This window comes from Cyanistes caeruleus, chromosome 4, assembly GCF_971803275.1.
Source record: "Cyanistes caeruleus chromosome 4, bCyaCae1.hap1.1, whole genome shotgun sequence".
Taxonomy (NCBI): domain Eukaryota; kingdom Metazoa; phylum Chordata; class Aves; order Passeriformes; family Paridae; genus Cyanistes; species Cyanistes caeruleus.
This window is the reverse complement of record NC_141704.1, coordinates 45390560-45413157: the sequence shown is the minus strand read 5'-3', so window position 1 is coordinate 45413157 and position 22598 is coordinate 45390560. Positions and strand designations below refer to the sequence as shown.

Below are 22598 nucleotides of genomic sequence, written 5' to 3'. Positions count from 1 at the left end.
TAAACTACTAGTGTACACATTAGTAAACCTCAATAAAAAGTCAGCTTGGGCAGATACAAATCATTCTGATCCCCAAAGCAGTGTTGAGAAGGCAGCTTAATATATAATGAGAAAACCAGGGTCATCTTTACAGCTCCACCTTGTTATTCTTCATTTAATCACTGAATCTGTTCCTTTCATCTACTCAATGACTTTGAAAGTTACAAGAATCATCCCACACTTCCCACAGAGGTAGATCAGATATAATCCAAGGAAAGGGAAACCCTTTATCACAAAATAATACACAGTATTCCCAAATGGAAGCAGTTCCCAGCCCACACTGGGATCCTTGCTTTTGGTATCACCAGTCACAACAGTTACTGAATCCATTGCAAAATTTTCAAGGAAATGTAAGGACATCAAAAACTAGTAACTACCTATATGTCTATATGTCTAAGCCATGCAATGGAGTTTGGTGAACAAACTGTGGAGGCAGCAACAGCCCTCATATTCTAAGTGAATAGTATCACCCAATTTCATGTCTTAAATATACTCACAGGATGGTGTTACTGCTGAACGCGGAATTTTAGTATTCCCTAATTCAGGGTGCTAACTGTACAATTTAAATAGGTGCTTTTTACTTTAATTTCCACATTTAAGGGCTATATATTGTGATCACACACAATATATAACAGACCCACAAGAAAGTATGCGTCCATTACCTACAACAACAAAAAGATCTTCTGAAGATCTTGGTGTTTCTGTTCCCCGGGGATACAAGAGAGAGGAAATTATATAAAAGCTGCAATTGTATAACCTACCAGCCCACTCAACACAGAGGGCCACATTCATTTCCTCAAAATGAACAGGGATACACAGCAGTGCAAAGGAGACATTTCATGAAGAAGAGGGCAATAGGCAAAGCAGTTCCAATAGTTTCTTTTACCAGAAATTAAAACAGCAGAACTAGAATTTACAGTTAGGGAATTTTTCCAGCTTCATAAAATAAGAAGTAACTAAATTGAGCTACCACAATGCTGCATAAGCACATTGTGCCTTCCACTTGAACATCACTTCAGCACTGCTGAGCAGGTGTGTGTCTACTGCAGCTCCTCTCAGGCTTCCTGCTGAGCCCCTGCTTTACTTTCCCTTTCAACAGAGACTATTTACATACCTTTCAGAATTAAAACGTAATGTCGTTCATTTTCAATGTGATTGCCATTCTTTCATGTAGCAAAACAGCTTTTATGGTTGTTAGTGTTTTGTTCTGTCCCTGCCACCAAAAAAGGCCTGAAGAAACAAAACCAAAGCAGCACCTGCATGGACCTCCACAGGTCTACCCTGTCTGTCACTACTGTTCTCACTGCCCCCCATGTAGAGGACAAACAGGCCTGTGATCCTCCCCCTTGTGCAATCCACCCCAAAAACACAAGCCTGCAATTTATTGCAAGTATTTCCCTGCTGATTCTGAACAAATCCTATCCTCATGTAACTCCTTCTATGTGGTGCAGCCATCCCAGCCTCTGTTCCCTGGCTTGGAAATGCAAAAAGTGGGGTGTGCCAAGGGGAATGGAAATCACCAAGATTGAAGTAAGAGATTTAGAGGACTGCCTCAACAGGGTTCATGCAGCCACAGCACACCCAAGAGAATTCAATGGCTCTGTTGTACATTTGAGGGGCACAGCAAACGAGGAGGGAATTCAGCACCAATGTGAGGAGCAAAAAAACATCACTTGGTGGTTACGTGATGTTATAAATTGCAATAAAGTATGCTGGCAGCTGTCGCAGTTCTTCCACACTAACATTAAGAAGACAGGCTAGAATGGAATAAAGATGATGTTACTGACTTGATGAAAAAAGAACATCCAAGCTCCCTAAAATATGCTAGACTTTGATGAGGTCGCAAACATGACAGTGAATTGCATTAGGAACTCATTACTCTCCCTACCAGGGCTCATGCTGTGCAATCCAAAGCACAAAAGCCAAATACGTGCAGACATGCAGCAACAACAGTCTGCACATATATGGAATCTACATCTGGAAGAGGCTATGGCAAGGACTGGAGAAACAAAAGCACTAAACACAACCAATGAGTGTCTCAGAAGTAGATAAGAGTTCAACCTGATTTCACTCAAATACCTCAATTTCAAGAAAACCATTGCATACTGAAAGCAAGTGTGCCTCAGACATCTCAGGCAGTCAGAACCAGAACTGATAGCTCAAGGCATGCAACACTGGTTTCCTGGGATATCTTACGAGGGTCAGAACACCTTCATATCACAAGCGACCTTTACAGAAATCACAGAGAAATTTCTCCAATTTAGCTAAACTGATTTGCAAATTAACTTATTTACATCAGAGATAGCCTCTAGTACATTCTGTTAAGTGGGAGAAAATTGGTTTGGAAGCCAAACTAAGCTAAATGAGTACTGGGCACTCTTTAACTGATTGAAGCACAGTCCTAGGGCTTGCTACATGGATTTAGGCAAATCAGCTTTAGCAAACAATTTAGTTAGTACAATGCCAATTCTACATTTAGACCACAAATATAGTTTTAACTTTGCACAATGCTTACTTCACACCAGTAGAGCTCATAGGAAAACAAATGCAGTCCAATGAAGTAGAGCGCACAATTGCCCATTTCAGTCACACATAGCAGGATTATATTTGAAACGCTCAAAAGAGAGTTTATTGTGCCAAATGAATGCATCTCTCTCAGCTACTTTTAACCATCAAGGCCTGTACCTCAAATTATTAAGAAGATGGGGAACTTAGATTCTTAATATTAGATGCACTGAATTGCACCCCCAGGTGAAATTATATAAGGAGAAATTATATACCAGAACATCTGAGACCTTTTCAGGCTGATTTTGCAGAGGATTCTGTAATAGGGATACAACGGACCTGCAGATAGGATTAAAAACTAGATGCAGTTTTAAGATGGTTAAGTCTAACTGTGTTTGAAAAGAATAATATTGCTCATTATTTTTAACAGTTCTGAGCTGTGAACTTATAGAGATTTGTGGGGATTTTTTTAACATTAATAAAATGGAAAAAGAAGGGGGTATGGGCTTTGCCTATTTTTTCTGCATTACAGGATCAGATATGAGATGCACCATTGGTTCTACAGATATAAAGACCCTCACTTACTGGAAGAAGCCTTAGTGATGGATCTTTCTACAGAGGAGCGATGGTTTACCTAAATTTAGAGTCCTCAAATAATAAGGAAAAAAAAAAGAGGAAAGAAAAAAAACAAGCAGAAAAAATAAGTGAATTAGAAAAAGTAGAAAATAGCCCGAAGAAAATTAGTTTCTTCCAAAATGTAACAAATTCATGAAATAAGGGTGATGATGGAAATTCATACACTTGAATTAAAAAAAAAAAAATTAAGAAAAATCTAAATTTAGTGGGGAAGTAGAACTGTCTGACTGTGCATATCTAGGCAGTTTTCCTTTCCACACAATTATCAATAAGGCATTCTAAAGTGAACTTCTGATGAAGGGTGTCATAAAATCATCATTTACACATACTGGTTTTCATGTGGTTGATTGTTCCATTTCTTCCTGTTTGTTCAAAAAAACTCAAATTTTCATGAAGTAGTCTGATTATGAACACAAAGCAGTTTATCAAGACTGTCTGACATTTTAATCGCCGTCACTTATAATTCAGGAAAAGGGCTAATCTTCAAGCTTTGTTTTTCATTTTTGCTGTTCTTCCTCTCCCTGGGTCTTCATCTTATCTGAATGGCTATGTAAGTCTCCTAAACCTAGTAATAAAAATGATAAAAACATATCCTAGAAGTAGAGTCCTTTTTTTTTTTCTTTTTTTTTTGTGGTAAACTTAAAATGTGGCAATAAGAAAATGTTTTATTTTATATATGGTATTTATGATTTATAATGTCTTTTCATATTCATTTCAACACAGAAAAGATGGTTTGTTTCATCATTCACTTGGCTTGCCTCTCTAATTCTGATACTGTGGAAAGAAGCCATGCTTTTAAGTAATCTAGAGCTGGAAGTCCTTTGCTTGGCTGTAGGAGTCTTACTTTATTTTCAAGTGGAATTTCAGAGTGAACTGTTTCTGCTATGGATTAGTGCCACAAAAAGTGGAATCATCATCCTTACTATCAATGTCCTTTCAACAACAGCCCTAAAATAGGTTGTGAGATGGAGAAAAAGCCTTCATTTGAGTCTATCAGCTCACAAGACAGTATAAGACAGTCCCTTTAGGATAATTTTATTCAAGGCCATTTTGTAAAAACTAATGAGTTTGAAATTAAAAATAAAATTCTATGCCACTTAGTGGTTTTCCTGAATTTCAAATATTAAAGATTTATCTTATTAGACTTTCTTCTTCCTACATGACCTATTTTTTGCTTTCCTGTGAACTGAAATAAAAAACAACTCAGTGTTCAGTTTTCTTGAAATTCACCATTTAAATAATGTTCTTAATATTGCTACATACAGGTACACACACAACTCTGAGAGTTTGCCTAACACCTGAATGACACATGTTATATATTTTCAGGGATTTAATTTCAAAATCTCTTATCTAAAAAGCTACATATACTGCACAACAGGCACCATGTTCAATAGAGAGTGATTAAGCACAGCAGCAGAATTGTGAGCTATGGACTCTCCAGAAATTAAAAAAGCAAATGCATGTACAGGACCCCATTCTAAAGCTCACAGAGGGACACAGAAATTTTTCCATTCAGATAAATCTTCAGAGAGTTTCAAAGTAAACTCAAAGATTTAATATATTGCTTTCCAAAAATAAAAAAAAAAAAAAAACCAACTGTATAATTAAACCTAAGAAGAGTGTGACTTTGTACAAATGGACATTGAGGCTTTTCCCTGCCCTTCTCCTTTCTCTTCGCCTGCCAATACTTTATTCTAATCAGCTGAAGAATTTCCAAGGACTGTAATAAATGCAAATATTTCACCCTAAAAAATTGTTAACATGTATTATTTCTTCCCTAGGCAGCAGAATAAAACAAATCCAGATGCAACTATAACCAACACAACCTACATTTCAGGGCATCACCAGCTCCTAATTTCTAATTTATGTAATTTACAGTCTTCAAACAAAACACCCCTGCCCAACAGGCCTTTTCTCACTCTTGACCTTTCTTTTTATTTAGGTGCTATTTCAAATGCATCACTTTTCTCCAGTATCCCCCATTAGATTTCTCCTCCAAGATCCTCTCTCCCCAAGATCTTAATGTATTTTCTACAGATTGGTTTCCTATTTATAGGTGCACTTCCATCCCTTAGCACACTTAACTTACCAGCCTGACAGTGCTCACTTTGCCCAGTATTCCCTGCATGTTCTAGGAAATCCTTTCCTGACTCAGAGATTGTCAGACTAATGCAGGAAGCAGTGTACTTCTTTTAAGCACAAATAGCCTTGACTCCACGGAACACTATGAACTCCAGTCTTTATGAAAATCAAGGTACTTATCTAAGTAAGCCTTGAAAACACTTCCATTTATTAGGGTTTTCACTCTGATAAGTATCACAGGAGTCAAGGAGAGTCTTTTTAATAACTAATGCCAAACTCAGTGTAAAATGCACTGCAAATCATTCTCATGGCTACCAGCTCGTAGCTTTTTAAGGGCCAAAGTAGCCACTCATGCCAGCAATTTGCAATGACAACTAGAAATACACAGAACTATTTTTTCATATTAAACTCCTGTAATGGAAGGTTTGGGTTTTCTTCAGATATGCAGTGAACATGAAACCAGACCTGTCCTTACATTCCTGGTTCAGAACCAGCTTTGCCAAATTCAGAATACACAACATCAGCACAGTACGTGAACAAAAGAGTGTGTGTGACAGACATGAAGTTATAGTGCTATAAATTTTCTCTTGACAGATACTTTACAGTTGGTTTATGGACTGGGAATGTGCACTGAATTCTAAGGAAAATGTTGTATGTCAGTTTAAGTTTTGACATTACTCTGTATTAGGCATCAAGGCTGAAATCCAGCCCTATATTACACAGCTATTAACAACAGACAAGAAAAGCCTCAGAAGAAATCCCCAAAACACAGCCATTCTCTGTCAAAGAGAGAGCAGGCAGCCATCATTTCAGGTAGAAAAACAAACTGAGCTCACTTGTTTATCCTGCATCTTGTTTCTTCCAAAGCAATTAACTGAATGAAGAAATCGTTTGCCTGTCCACGATCAGAGCAGACTTAAGGCTTGCCAACTGCTGTCTTCTGGAATTAATTCAGTCAATACTGCCACATGCTTTAAGCACATCCTAAAATCTTGGCCAGGCATAACTAAATGTTAGTTTCGTTTTGTTTTTCCCCAACAGGAAACACTGCAGTTTATTATTATAAATAATAAAAATACATTACTTTATTAATGTATTTCCTGTAATAATTCAGTATAGTTTCCCTAATATGTGTTTCCTGATATAGTGACTCAGTATAGATTCCCTTTGTGAGGAAAAAGGAAAAACAAAGAAAATCAAAATAGCATCATTAGCGGCCCCAGGAATCTCCAAAACACTTCAACACTTCAATTTTTGACGGCAATGCTCTTCCCCTCCATGGCTTTCACGTTAAGAAACAATTTACATTTCTGATCAATAAGCAAAATGTTTGGCTTCGTTTCACAATAAACTGTTAAACAACACGTTACACATCTTGTTTCATGAAAATGCATTCACCACATATAGGACAAATTCACCCATCTCTACAGGGAGAAGTTACAGCTACAGCTCTTGTACATGAAAAGCAGGACACAAAGATGAGTGTTATTTCAGAATTAAGGATTAATTGCTGTTGAAAAAATTTCATACCAAAATTTACAGTAACTCAATTACAACACCGCTGTATGCTCAGCCAATACTGATCTATATAATTAAGTACAAATTATTAACCTATTAAAAAGCAGCAAGGAATAGCAACTAGCTTTCAGTAACTAATGCAAACGCTCCTGAAATATAAAATTAGGTGCTACCATAAGTATGGATGACACTGGCCATGCCCTTGGGATTTATCCTCTTTTTTTTTTAAAGCCTGATAAAATGCATCCCCTAGAAAGCAGCTACAGAACACAACCAAGAATAAATGTCAGCTCATTCAATATACTTATCATTCTAATATACTGCAGATCAAATTGATAGATCAGCTGTAAAAACTGAACAACATTTTTCACTTTGAGACTTTACATTCTGTTGTGCTGGAATTTAACTGCAAAAGGCCAAATAGTGAAGGTCTTTGCAGATGTTCAGTGAACAGTACCAAATTCTGCAAACTTTTTACTTAAAGAAATTTTAGAAGAAAAACTATAGCAGACCAATATGTGCCAACTCCCACCTTAATCCATTATTTTAAAGGTCTTTTCTACTGTTCTCTGATTTTAATTCTATCACCTTGGGTTTACATCCAACAAAGCAACTATTACTAACACGACTGAAGAGTTTGCTTCCATGTAGACTTTGCCTCAGTTCGCAAAATTGTCGTGTTTTCTTACTGAAGTCAAAATTTTATTTTTTTTCTGTAGCCTTCAGGTGTAGGATATAAGCCTTCTTCTCTGAAAACACTCTTCCAAGTCTGCTCTGCAAACACTATTATCAATATATCGAGGATTTCCTCTCGTACTCATTACTGCAAACATTCAAATTACTACACAGTTTCACTTCTACCATAGATCCACTGAGTGGAAAACAAAAAAAATCCAACAGAAAAAAGAAGAAAAAATGGACCATTAAACAATTATGTATGCTTAAATTTTCAGCCATCGAAACCACAGAAACAATCCTCAACCTTCATTAAGAATTACCTAAGCTCTCCTTTGCACTATATGTTGCAGTCAGAAACAAAAATACAATTCCCTCTTTTTTAGAAACTGTTATTTGAGCACTAATTGTTCTTAAATTTATTTCTTTTTATTTTCTAAGGTAAGAGAGCATCTCTTGTATCTTCACAGTTTACAGTCAAGGGTGAGCCACAGAAGACATAAACTTGGATTTCCAGAACTTCCTGCTAGCACTACAGGCTCCTGATCCCTCTTCACTCTCAGTGTCCCTCCAAGCCTGACCAAATGAGTTCATCATGGCATAAACCATTCCCAGCTTTCACTGTATAATGACATTCTGCATCTTCTGCTTAAATGCTGGTTTCATGGTTTTATGCTTCCCATTAGTCAATAATCCTCACAAGAAGCAGAGATGTATGAACTTAACTTGAACTGATCCTCTATTCCTTTCAAAAACACAAAATAAACAAAAAAACCAAGTCAGATTAATAATAAAACAGGCTGTAATGCTTCAAAGATGAAAAATCACTGTGTGTGTTATCAGCATGACCTGATGTAAATGATTGCCAAATCTCGTCTTATTTAATATATCCCCTTACTAAAGCTAAAGAAGGGAAAACTGCATCCCTGAAAGACATGCCTTTCTTAAAATGTCTTACAAAATATTATAATTAATGTTTTGATAAACAGGGATAACTTTATTCAGCCCTTAAGTCACCGATGAGAAAGCAGCTCACAGAAAATAACATGTCTTAAGTTATGTAACTCCTTCAGGTTTCCCCCACATTTAGTGAGATAAAATTTATAAAGAATGGAATGCTACTCCTGTTATCAAACACGATTAATTACTGTACACCAATTTTGTAATATAAATGCACACCTAGTAAGATTGATCCTAAAAAAGCAAAATATTTATACAGTTCTAAAAACTCTACTCAAACTTACAGCCAGAAGCTGAATTAACATGTAAAAGCAAGAGCACTGAATTAAGTAATGAAATCTAGGATGCAGCCTTCTTCATTAAAATCTTCAAGGACAAATTGGGAAATCAAATTTAAAAAAAAGAAATTTAAATCTTATTGACTATCATGATTACAGATTACAGTCACCTATGAATTGATTTGTTTATAAATGTATGTGTGTTTGTGCATGTACATACATCTATACACACACACACACAAAATATTTGCATCCACATTTGTATAGATATATATATATATGGATAAGAACACCTGAAGTCTAGGATCCCAAACATCTTCCCTCCTGTCTCACGCTCACATTTCACCCCATTTTGGCATTTCTTCAGTGCACACAGTTGTCACGCTGTTCTTGTCTGAACAGTAGAACTGCAATGAAAAATTTAGGTCACACATTTTCCTTTAGCATCCACTTTTTCAAAGACTTTCCCAACCACAGACAAGTCTTGGGTTTCTGGAGGCAATATATTACTCACAGTGTGATTAGGAAACTGTAACAATTACCTTGTTATTTTAAAATTGCTTTGCCAGTAAACAAGCAAAATAGGAGTTGCAAAGATTGTTCATTATAATTACCAATACACACCTCCTGATCCCTATTTGCAAGGAGCACACAAACAGCGGCAGTACAAAATAGGATTTTAATATTTCTTCATATTTTAGAAAATTACCACTTCATATCTGAAGAAAGCAGGTATAATTTCAAAGAGGAATGCCTTCATCTCACAGATCTGTCAGGACTGCACTGCCAGAGAGGTTGCTCTAATGAAATACAAACCCAATATAAACTACATCTGCACTTCTCTAGAGACTAATGCGTACATTTCTGCTACCAAACACTAAATTTAAATGTCTTTCAATTGTTGAGAATATAAAGTCATTGAAAATTTGCAGAGTTTTCATTTCAGTAAGTGAGGCAAGCTATCACACTTTCAAACTGCTAACACAGCTGCTAAAGTAGTATTCACAGTAGATAGGTACCTATAACTATCACTGCACTTCAAGCCATAGCAAAATGGTAAATTTTAATACAAAAGCATTGGAAACGGCATTCAGTGACAGTGCAAGATGCCGAATGCAACTCAATGCAGCTGAAGAGCGAAGAAACAAGAACCAATTCTGAGCCTCTAATGATAGTTTTAAGAGACACTCAGTGCTGTCACAGCTCCTGGATGGAGGTGCAGATTGTACCTACTTGCAGTAGCTCTTTCAAGAATGTCATAACCTAGTCATTAGGGAAGTAATTTTGAAAAGATCAAAAGATCAAAGCTCCCATCTCATGAAAAGATTAAGGAAATGGCAATTGGAGCAAGAAGTTTAAGTAGGTAAACTTGCAGTTCATAAAAACCCAGCATCTTCCATCCTTAAAACAATCTATGTCAATCAAAAGAAACACACATGCAACCCAAAATATCTTTGCCAGTTTTAAAGTTTGTCTGGTTATATTGTGACAAACCAAGACAATGAAAATATATTCTTTGCTTCAGTTCGTAATGGCTTATCTTTTCCCACAATGTAACTTTCCCTGTTATTAAATATCTATTTTCATTTTTAATTCTCCCAGTTCATTTTTTCTGCTATCAAAGCACCAACTCTAAAAAATGCAATGACTAACCAAGGAGACCTTGTACCTACCTGCAATGCATCAAACCAGTTCTGTTGACCATTCACAGGTCACTGCACTGTTAGTTTCACATGCCTGTTTTGGAGACAAATGACAACCACAGCCATTTGTTTTCCAAGCTGCACAGGCATATCACCTAGGCAATCAGGAAAATAAGTATGTCCTGCTATCAAGAATCTCAGTTCTCAAATTTGAAACTATATGCAAACAGTCTCTAATACAGCCAGCAATAAAATTCACTGGCCAAAGGATTAAGATGCCTAAGGTGCTTAAATCCATTTAACATAGACTATTAAATGAAGAGATAATGAGTTATACAGCAAAGCTGATGTTCAATACCTACACTGAAATCCTACCCTGTTTGATTTCTACCCAAAAAAAAAAAAAAAAAAAAAAAATTTATGTCATTTATTATGTCTTTTACTATATACACTTTTGGTTTTAAACCATGAAAATATGAAGCAACATCACTGTTAAATAAAATTACTTGATTTTCCATTTTAAGTGGAAGAAGGTAAGGCTGGAAAACCAGAACTTACTTCTTTAGAAACAGGATAGATTCTTTCAGTAGGAGGGGTCCTACAACAATCATCTACTCCAACGGCTTGACCACAGCTCAACCAACAGTTAAAGCATGGTTTTAAGGGCATTGCCCAAATTCCTCTTAAACACTGACAGGCTTGGGACATTGACCACTTCCCTAGGAAGTCTGTTCCAGTATGTGACCACCCTCTCAAGTAAAGAAATGGTTCCTAGTGGCCAGCCTAAACTTCTGACAAAGCTTTGAACCCTTCCCACATCCTGTTACTGGATACCAGGAGATCAGCACCTCCCTCTCCACTTTCCCTCCTCAGGAAGCTGCAGAAAGACATAACTCCATCCCAACTGAGTTATTTATAATTTTTTTAATAATTTTGCAGATCCAGGGAAAAATGTTCAAGGTGAAATTCAGATGTGTTTGTGCATCTATTACATCCTAAAATTCAAATGAAAATCTGACAGTATGTATCAGATCCATAACTGCAAATGCAAGAAAATTTATTTCCCAAATGGGATCAGAAACCAGGAAGACAAATAAGGTTCTTTTCAAAACCATATCTGAATTAAACTTAGAATACTGAAAAATTCCTGTCACAAAAAAGACCTCTGTAACACTTTTGATGATACTAATAAAAAATATCAAAGCTATCTCTTTCAGCTTTTAACAATTATCCAGTGAAAATAGAGATACTCCTGAAACCAATTATTAAACATAATTGCCATTCATATTAGTAAGATTACCAACTGCCAATAAAGACTATTGCTCACTTGAAAAGTTCAGAGGATTTTTAAATACTGTGTAAAAATAAGGACTATTGAAGACATCTCCTTTGATATTGTCTAAGAACTAAAGAAAACTCATACCCTGACATTTGTATACTTCAAAACCATTTTTACGTTTTCCTGTAAAAACTTTTAAACCTACTTTAATGAAAACATTAAAGTTCTGCTATTGCACAGGCCTTATACAAAATATTAATTACTACATAGTAACTACACAGCATATAAAAGCCTAATATATTTTGTGGAGGTTCAGGGTGCTGCTGGGGATGGTTAATCTCTCGCTCAGCGCTGCAGCAGGCACCAACACGTTCTCCTCACAGAATTGTTGGGAGCTCAGTCTGCGCTCGGCTTTATGGCAACAACACGTACCCAGCACTTCACAGCACCGTGCCACAGCCTCCTCTTTCAGCTCCACTAAATTTCATCTCCTCCAATGCAATTCTCTCTGCCATTAACTCAGTTTCAGCATTTGTTTTCTGTTGCACTAAAATCCCAGGTACTATCAGATCCCTAATACTGGAATAGCCTTGTGCTTTTGTCACAGCACGCATTTTACTGGGGTGAAAGACATTGACAATGGAGAATTATTTCTCTCAGGGTAAGGATTAAACAGCTAAAAATAAGTTTACTATTATGTATCTACTGTATCTTTAGTACTGTAAAAATTATCTAACCCAAATGCACAATCTTCAAGGGATACCCTTTTATGAAGACTAGGCAAAGTGGAAAAATGTAATTCTCTATGCTATATACACTAATGAAAATGTAAACACTTTAAACTATACTTATTTGAAACTACACTTATTTCAGAAACAAGCCTAGATCATACTGCGTGTCACATTTCATGCATATTAATGAACTCCACCACATTATTCTGCATTGGGCTAAAAGACTGTTCTCTGTTTACAGCGTTTTGCTAGAATATATCAAAGACCCAATACCTAAGTTTCACCTAGAAACACTAAGAAACTAAAAAAAGCTGTCTATAACAAGAAGGAACTGAATTATCACACTACTGTAATAATTAACCTACTGGTAAGAGGAACAAAACCACAGCAACATCACAGATTTTTCAACTTAAAAGCAGCAGGGGGAATAACAACACACTAGCATAATACATAATTAGATAATTTGATTTTTTAAGCTTCAAGCCACCACTTCAGCCAGGAAATCTGTGAAGCAAATCACAAATCACAAGAAATTGTATTTCATGTGATTAGATGGCATTCTATTTTTAACACTTCTGATTAACAGATGGAAGTGGCGTTTTTCCTTCAAAACTGCTTCAGTCATCATGAAGTACCAACAAAGATGTTAATTAAACAAATTAGTAGAACAAGAAAAACCCAAAAAATGTGTGAATTCATGTTCATTCTCTACAGCTATTTCTACAGCATTTGACAAAATTACCATTTAGTTACATCAACATATACACATGTAGACCGCTATAGGGAAAAAAAATATGTACCAGGTCATCACTACAACTTGGCTCCTTTTGATCATGTTGATGATCATGTTCACCAATCTGAATTTATCCTACTAAGTCCTTGCACATTACCCCAGCTGAATATTTTGCTCACCAGAATAAATTATTTCTGACATGTGAAATATTCTCATGTGTCAGCCCTTGCATCAGGGAAAAAACTCTTTGCAAGTAAGAGCACACACAAGCAAGATCGGACACAGCTCCCCTATCACCTCTGCATATAAAATTATTGAATAATCTTGCTTAGCATTTCTTTAAAATAAAATATTCCTTTACAATTACTGATCTATACTGGAAAAGTGTGTGCTTGTGAAAGAACAAGAGTGTGTAAAAGAATTGTATAACTATAAGAAATACACTAAGTAGACTGACAGCTGATAACTTGATATTCTGACTATTACTATATCCATATTTTATTTGCTTAACTAATTTACTCACAATAAAAAACAAACAAACAAACAAAAAAACAGCCAAAATCCTGCAAAAATCCCCACGAGTTTTTTACACTGAATCAGTATGTTTATGTAAACCATGCTGACAGAAGTGAAGTCTAAAGAAAGACCTCTCTTCACTAAATCTGAAAGAAAGGTTTAGTAAAGAGAATTAAAAGGGAACACACTACCCCCATTTGGTGTTAAATACAGAGAGCTCTCTTTCCCCTTCTGGCTGAAGGAAACTGCCCTTCCCTAAGATGAGCCACGAATGTGAATCACAGGATGAGCAGGAACCACCTCTGGAGAAATGAACAGTGCTGAAATAGCACTTGATAATGAGAAGAACTTGTTTCTTCCATCTTAAAACTACCGGACATCACTTTTGTAAGAGATTATTAAAATATTAAAAATGTGTAGAGGAAGCCTTTCCTCTTCTCTTATTCTTCTACCCCAATTGCAAGGCACCTTCATAGGAAGAGAACAATCACGTTCTGCCAATGATCACTGAGGCAGAGAAGGACACGCAAATTTTACACAAACTTCTCTTACAGTATATTAAAGTCTATACAGTGAAGAATATTAATCAAGGATATAGAATTTTTCTGAGTTCTGAACTTTTTTTGATTGTAACTTAACACAAATTCACCAAGTCAAGCAAAAATGCTGATTTACTCACAGGGTATTGATTGATATATTTATTTTGGACTAGGTACCAAACACCTTAAGAATAAAAGGACCTTGAAGATATCAGTTTTCTTGCATCGCTTATTTCATATTCTGACTGCATCACATGATGTACATGATAACATGATTCCTCATCTGACAGCAGTGCTGAAACCTATACAATATTCAACCCAAGTTGTGAGCTATTCCTCCCACCACCATCTTAATCAGTTTGAGGATAAATTTTCATCCTCAAAGCAAACCATTTAAGTGTTTTATCACTGTAAACAAACATGACAAATACTACATTCTATATGAACTACATAAAAAAGAGAACATTGTCTGCCAGATTTCTCAATTAAAAATAGTTCTCACACTGTTACTATATTGGGCTGTGTCTAATTAGCTGATTTCCACTTCCAGTTACACCAAAGCAAATTCAACCTAAGTCCATTAACCAAATTATTTTAGTCACTGAAAGACAATCTGGCTGTATGCATGGGCACATACCTAATAGCATCTATTTCTGAAATGATAGGACAGATCATCTCTGTGTCATTTATGTCAGAGCCATGACAAAATCCTTTTCCCAGATGAATAAGTGACAGTGAGAAGGCTGTTTTCAATGGGAAGAGGAAGCGAAGAGCTGGCTTGTTTCCATGGAAACACTAGCAGCATCAGGCAGAACAGCTGTAGAGGAAGAGGCAGAAGTTAGGAAGGCAGAAATCTTGCTGATTTTACCTCACTGATATGTCAGTACCATCAGAGACCATCTACACTTAGGGTAGATCAAGCTAGTTGATTATACATCATGTGTCAAGCTAGAATTTTCAATTAGGACTTTCAAAAGCCAATATGCCAGAGTAAATTAATAAGAAGTATAATGTGATTTAGTCAGCTCATGTATACATGAAGCTACAGAGTCTATGAATATCTTTAATGGCAATGCATTATGACTCTTGTCATTAAGAACACATCTTGATGTGTCTTTTCTAGACAGCTCCCATAGTATAAACGCTTCAAGCAGAATGACTGTTTTTCACCAGTTTAATGTAATTGACTATTTCTCTACTTGTAAATAAATTCTGTGCTTTGATTATCAACAAAAGGAATACCCTCTTTGAAGCATCAACCTTAACCATTTTCTTTGTGCCATTTTCAGACAGATGACTGCCTAACAAATAATTGAATGGTAAAATCTAAAATATACCAGCTTTCCTCGTTGAATAAAAGACAGAGTAAAGATTTCCATTTATGTATTAAAGGGCTTCCTATCAGTTAAGAAAGCAAACCTTTGCTATTCACTATTAAACTGCAAACATACATTCTGAGATTAATGTACCTCACCACTCCATTCACAGTATTTCAGACGACTGCAGCAGTGTTGTTTCCACCAAAAATAAAACCTGTCTTGCATCAGAACAGGCAAAGCCCTAAAAATATAACTCACTTCAGTCATTCACCATAGTACATGACAGGCTTCCTAAATCAAGGCTTTCTTGACAGGTATCAAAACAGGTATCTAGGCACCTGGAGAAAACATAAGCAAATCACCAAATAAAGACATAAGTTATCTTTGATAAGAATGTTCTTCAACATAAATTTCTGTATCTTTAGCCTCTCGAGGGAATCTGTAAAATCATATTTTTCCCCTCTCCCATCCCACTCATTTCAGCTGATTCTTCACATCATCTAATGTTCAAAGCTGGTGCTGATGCAATGGGTCACTGAAAGGAATCTCTGACAATTTAACACCATATAAAAGCAGTAAAGGGGAACTTTATTACCCTCCAAAAATACCACCCACTGCTCAAATACAACTCCCCATGTCATTATGAAGCACCATCAGTATTTTTAAGAATACTTGAAAGATGTATCTTGATGCTTAGACTGCAAGGCTTTTGTGGGTCTATTTGCACAGCAGCGAATATATACTTACACAAAACTTGACAAATACTTGCTAATTAGGATTTCTATTTCCCTGTAAACCAAGTAATTATGATATTTCCTAGATATAAAAACCATAGCAAGGGGGCTGTGTAAATTGCCTTCAGCTGCTGCAAACGGCAGTGAGGGCTCAAGTGCCCTGGGCCATGCTGAGTCCTGCACTGCTTAACTACCTCACATTGCAGATGCTGCCCCCTTACCCATGAACAGATGAAGTCTTCTCAAACATTAAGGATATATAGCTACGGATCTGGTGAATTTCAGGGCCGTTTTTGCATTCCTGCACTCGGTACAGGAGTAATCCATAATCCCAAGGATAAATCAATCACAAATACTAATTACTTCTTTAAACAGCATCATTTGTCAACTATTATTCGAAAGTAAAAATGCTTTAGAGGTAATTACTTTGAAATATGATATTTGAGATGAGCACTGGCATTCCAGTTCCTGCTGGACATCTGCAGACACTTTTTGAACTCAGCACTTAATATTGCCTCTTGTGCTTCCTTACGAACCACTTATGTGGTTTTTTTTACTAAATTTCACTTAGATGTTGCTTTTTTTTTTCTTTTTCACTGAAGCAAACAAGTACCCGGCACTTAGAAGCCGCTGGACACCAAAATCACTTACAGATATTAACCAACAAAACAGTGCACACATTTCAGTCAGGCAAGAATTAGGTGTCTGTTTCAGAGACATTTAAACCAACGCACAAAGATTCAGTCACCCAGCACTCCTCCTCCTATGACAGCACCTTATGCCAGTAGATTTCCATATCTACATAACAGCATTGTGTCAAACAGCCTTTTGTGAATGATCATTCTATTACGAGTGGAGTGAAAGGAGTACGGCTGCACTCTTTAATTTCATTTCACGGTCTATGAAATCCGAAACGATAATATGAAGACAGAAATAACATTCAGACCTAACTCCTGAACTCAAGAAGCAAAGGAAAGTGTTGCAGGTTTCAAAGCAATCATATATACATGGATTACATTTCATATTTACAAGCCCCATGTTTAGTAGATGTCGCTATCTGGCTCCCAGATTGCACGCACTAGAAGTTGAATTTTTTTAGAATCTCGACTAAAGTAAACCTTCTTGTCAACAAACTAGTTCCACTATTTATATAACATCACTGGATGGTCTTGCTAGAATAATCTTGTGCGTGCACTATCCCTGAAGAGGTTACCATGGCAACTTATATTTGAATTTCTATAAATTTCTATTTTTAGAGATCACACTTTTGAATAAAGAAAATCACAAATATTAAGTACCATTTCATTAACAGAAAATATCCCATTTTTATCAACATCACAATTCCCAAAAAAGACACTAGTGAACCTAAATCAGTAATGCTAAAAGAAAATAATTACCACAGTTCTTAGGGAAGTTTACCACTGAGCAGCCCCACCATAATCTAAGTGATGTATGAGTCAGTAACTAACACTGTGAGGCAGAGATTGATGTTCACAGAGTTTTGTCTTGATTTCTGTAAGCCCAGGACTTCACTCAAATGTTTTTAGAGTTAGTCATCATCTCAGCTGACATAAAACAAGAGTGTATTTGCCAGAATACTCAGAAAATAAGGGCTCTTGTTTCAGGTGTGGAAAAACATAATGTCTCGGTTCCAAAGGAAGGTTACCATCACCTTAAATTACTGTGTTCGAGAGCGCTTACTAAGTGCATGCGAGTCCTTAAATAAAAATTCACTTTAAAGCTTTAAAACTCACCAGAAATTCTCAAAATTGTCTCCCTACCTGCAGGATCAAGTACAGATCTTCAGAAAATGAAAATACAGATTTAGACGCGGTTGTTATGGTTCTGACACTGCCTTACTCTGGCTGCCCAGGTTTGAAATCAGAATACAATCTTTAAAAGCAGTTAAGAAAGGTAAATACTCTATCTTCTGAGAGATTTATATTGCTGTGTTGCAGTTTCCTACTACAGTGTTAATTACAGTATTCATTTTGCAAACTTGAAATATCTTCACACAAGTCACTAATGGTTCAGGATGACCTAGAACAGATGGAAAATTTGGAAATCAAGTACCTACAGGTTCTGTCAAAGGCTGGGCTAAAAACCCAACTACAACTCCAGGGCACAACAGCACGCCTACCCTCCTATTTCTCCTGGTATCTTCCACTTAACATTTACTCCGTACTTCTCAGTTCTCCAGCAAAGTTGAGCAGGAAGATTCTCTGTCACAAAAGCTGCAGTTTTGACACTGTCAGCAACTTTCCTCAAGACAGTAGGTGAAAGAAAACCTGCAGGGCAATCACGGCATACACCACAGTCTGTCAGGTAACTGACAGAGAAAGTTTCTTTGGGATTCAGACAGCTGAGGTGCGAGATGTGGATGTGTCACTGATGAGCAAAGAGACACTTCTGGTAGCTTTTCTTCAGAACCCATTCTTTATTAAAAACATATTTTAAGAATCAACTGGAGCCAGCTGTTGAGGGAAGACATACTGATAGGCAACCTTCAAAAACATAAACAACGTTGGCACTCTGCAAGTGACAGTAATAACTGTGAGGACCTTTACTTTCTGTTTAACTTACCTCAGTAGGCTCATAGGGTGAGTGGGCAGAAACTGCAGCATGCCATGGGGTACAACTCCATGAACTTCCTGAAGTCACTAAACCACACACTTATGTGCACATCTATGAGACTGCCAGCGGAGTAAGTGGAACTGATTAAGAGATTATACCCACCATAACCACGCTTTCTGCAGAATGAGGTTTAGCTCTGAATGCTTTGTGGAAATCCTGATAAATACACTACAAAATACTTATTGCCATTTTATAATCAAACATTTCCTGTTACGAGTCCTTTGTCCTGTATTGCAGGGAGGATCTGCTGGTGGTTGTTTTTCTGGTTAAATGAGAGACACCAGTGCATGTTTCTCTCAAAGGAATTACAACCATTTGTTCACCCCAAAGCCCTGAGTTAGAGAGCGAACCCACATCACCACTGACAACTGCAATGAAAAGACAGAACCAAAATCCAAGTCATCAAAGTGTAAAATAGTGAGAATAAAAATCTAAAATCCCTATCTAAGTGAGAGAAAGTCAGTAGGATCACTTACTGTCTTGTCCCCAGACCCTCAGTCACTGAGCTAGTCAGGGTCACCCTGAGAAATCAATGGAGGAAGAGCCAGGGTGACCCTCTGTCACATTTACTTTGTTGAGCCAGGATCACCCAAGAGCACAGACAGAGCAAAGCTCAGAAAGGACTGAGGTCACACTCCTGTGTCACTGTCACCACCTGACCCTAAGCCCAAGACCTCAGGCCAGCTGCCCCGGCCCCAAAAGCACCCTTCAGGCAGGCGCTCAGGGTGGATGAGGATGCCTGGGGGCTGCTCCTGCTCACACCCACACACAAACAGGTCCACCAGTGAGTCACCCCCTCCACACCCCCACACGGGCCAGGGGTGACTGTGGCTTCCTTGCAGGCTTCTCGGGGCACAGCTTCCACCTCACCCCCGTACACTCCCACGGGAAGGATGCCGGCACGGCGGGACCCCCGTGCTGCCTGACATTGCCTGCAGATGTGGAGGGGACAAGCATCGCCACCCCACGTGGACCGACGTCCCCCCTTGCAGCGGCCCACCACAGCATCACTGCTGCACGCACACCCCAAGCGGGGCGAGCTTCCCCGCGATGCCGGCTCCCACTCGGGGGACCCCAGCAGCCCCTCGGCCTCCCCAGCCCCCGCTGGGAGCGCCGGCCGGCGGCGCTTACCCTGGCGGCACGGGAGGAGTAAGGGTCCTCGAAGAGCGCCCAGACCCGGGGCTGCAGCCGCCGCCAGCGCCCGCCCTTGCCCTCGGCGGCCGCCCCCACGTCCTCGATGCCCAGTCTCTTGGCGGCCAAGTCGTCGTCGTCGCCGTCGGGGGGCGGCTCGCCCGTCAGCAGGTCGGGTGCCTCGAAGATGTCGAGGGCCTCCTCGGCGTCGCGGTGCTGGCGGTAGGTCATCCAGCAGCAGGGCTCCACGTCGGTCTCGTCGATGCCCCAAAAGGCCAGCTCCTCCTCGAAGAGCGGCCCGCAGACGTCGGCGGGGCAGTGCAGCTTGCCGGTGCGGTAGTAGTTGAGTACATAGGCGAAGACCCCTGGGTGCCGGTCGAAGAAAAACTCGCTGGCGCCGCCGCTGCCCCGGGGGCCGCAGCCGCTGCCGGGCTCCGGGCAGCCGCCCGCCGGAGGCGGCGGCGGGTTGGGGGGCGGCGGCGGCTCCTCGCCGCCCGGGGACTCGCTCTGGGACTCGCAGGCGAGCAGAGCCAGGCGGGTCCCCGGCAGGGTCTTCAGGGTGCTGCGGTAGGTCTCGTGCCGCGTGCCCCCCACGTTGAGGATCACCCTCTCGTTGTCCTCGAGCTTCCCCATCGCTCCGGGTGGGACATGACTGGGGACAGCGCGGGAGGCGGCGGCGGGGATTGGGAGGGGGGCGCGCCGGTCGCTGGGCGGGGGGCAGCCGGTCGCCGGCAGGTCCGGGGTGGGGGACGAGCTTCTGCCTTAAACGCAAACAGAAGAAATCGAGGAGAAGCCCCACAGGCACCACCGTGGGAGGACCGTACCCCGCGGTCACGGCCCGTCCCAGACCCCTCCCAGGATCTCCGGGGGAGAGCCCTCCCGGCCCGGCCCGCCGCCCACCGCCGGCCTGCTCCGCACGCTCCTCCGCGGAGGGCTGCGCCGCCTGCCCGCTCCGGGCACAGCTCCGGGCTGCCTCCCGCTTCCCCTGGCAGCAGGCGACCGAAATGGCACTGCTGCTGCTTCGAGCGCGTATGGATCCGCCACCGTCCCCACCCCCTTCTCCCTCGCGGGGCTGTGTGAACCGAGCTGATGGAACAGAAAGTGTACGGTTAATTATTGAATGGGCATCTATCTTTTATTATCCTAACAGCTTAACGAGGGGGAAAAAAGAAGGCTTAAATATTTTCTCCTCCCCACCCCCACTGTGGGAGGGAGGAAAGGGTTGCTTTTTGGGAAGAAATACCGTGCACCCCATAAGCGCGGGCAGCAGGCATACTCTGGGAAAAGCTGTCTGCGTGGAGCTCGGCTCGCTACTTTCTCCGACAAATCGCGAAGGCGAGCGCGCATCTCGGGGAAGGGCAGGTGGGATCAGCGGCGCCGCGGGTCCCCCCGCTCCCCCTCAGCCCCGCGCTCCCCTCAGCCGCCCCGCCGCTACCTGTGCTGGAGCAGCGACAGCGGCTTCTGTTCCCGGGCGGGCTCCGGCCCCGGCCGCTCTCCGCGCCGCCCTGCCAGGCGAGACTACTTGTTGTCGGTTCGGGTGTTTCTCCGCGTTCAGGTGGCTGTTTCGCCTCCCTCCGTGCTCAACTCCGACAGGCGGAACAGCGGCTCCCGCCGCCCGCGCGGGGATCCCGCTCCCCTCATTGCTCAGGGGGGACGCGGCCGTTCCACGCCGGGGCTGGGAAGCGGGAGCGGGCGGAGCGCAGAGCCATCAGCCAGACCGGGCACCGGCACGGCCGCGATTCCAGTGGCGCTCCGCGAAGACGAGCCCAAAGGTGAAATCGTGCCTCGTGTGGGGCCGCAGCTCCGCCCCGGGGCGGGGGCAGGGGCAGCCGAGGCGGCCCCACACACCCCTCCGGTCCCGCGCTACCGGCCCGGGGGGCGCGGGGAGGCGGCAGCGAAAACAAGCACTGCATCTTTCCGAAAAAGACACCACCTCCGCTGCTGATACACGGACATTTGGTTGACTTCAGTAAAACACGCGGGAAGGGAGAGGGGCTGAGAATAGCTGTTTTTTCGGAGAAGTGCCGGCAAATCGGCCGTAGCTACAGGTGGCTGCGGAGAGGAGCTGGCCGGCCCCCGGGAGAGGGTCCCGGAACGCCTCACGGCCCCGGCGGGCACGGTGTGGGGTGCGGGGTGCCGGGGCACCGCGGCGGCGGGGAGGGAGCCCCAGAGCCAACCCTGGGAGCCGGCTTAAGGACAGGCCACCCGGTTTCCATGTCGGCTAAAAGAAAAATAAAGAGCAGTGGGTGCACTTCAGACTTGGTGCACTGCTTAGGTGTGAGGTTGGGTGTGGCAGAGGGGATGGAAGTTGAGAGTCCCTCAGTATGAGGGAAACCAATGCCTGTGCACTATAATATATCACTATATTCACTATAATGTGCACTTGAAGACATGAGAGAATCCCATATCTCTGCCTCCAAGCCAGCTGAGTTATTTTCTGCAGCCTACACTGCTGCCTGGTCCAGCCCCAAAGAGAAAATATACATGAGAGGTGATCCCTCTTCCTCAAAAGAAAAAAAGTCTTCCTCCACGCAAAGGGTATTCCCTGGCCTGAAGAAGGGCAATGAGTGGAATAATGGTATCTGAAACGTACTCTTTCCACATCAGAGCCTTCGGCTGGGCACTTGCTGGCGTCTGGAGGGCAGA

At 40.9% G+C, this 22598-nt stretch overlaps 1 protein-coding gene across 7 annotated transcripts in view; it reads right to left on the bottom strand.

The window, feature by feature from the left end:
* KCNC2 (potassium voltage-gated channel subfamily C member 2) overlaps window positions 1-21741 on the bottom strand; it is a 97811-nt gene extending 76070 nt beyond the window's left edge. For all 7 annotated transcript variants that reach the window (XM_086884295.1, XM_086884296.1, XM_086884300.1 and 4 more), the window contains exons 1-2: window positions 21388-21741; window positions 19953-20709 (exon numbers count right to left, since the gene is read on the bottom strand). In XM_086884295.1, coding sequence (XP_086740421.1) covers window positions 19953-20585 — 633 coding nt within the window. In that variant the 5' untranslated portion in view covers window positions 20586-20709; window positions 21388-21741. The remainder of the gene's footprint in view (window positions 1-19952; window positions 20710-21387) is intronic.
* Window positions 21742-22598: the final 857 nt, after the last annotated feature.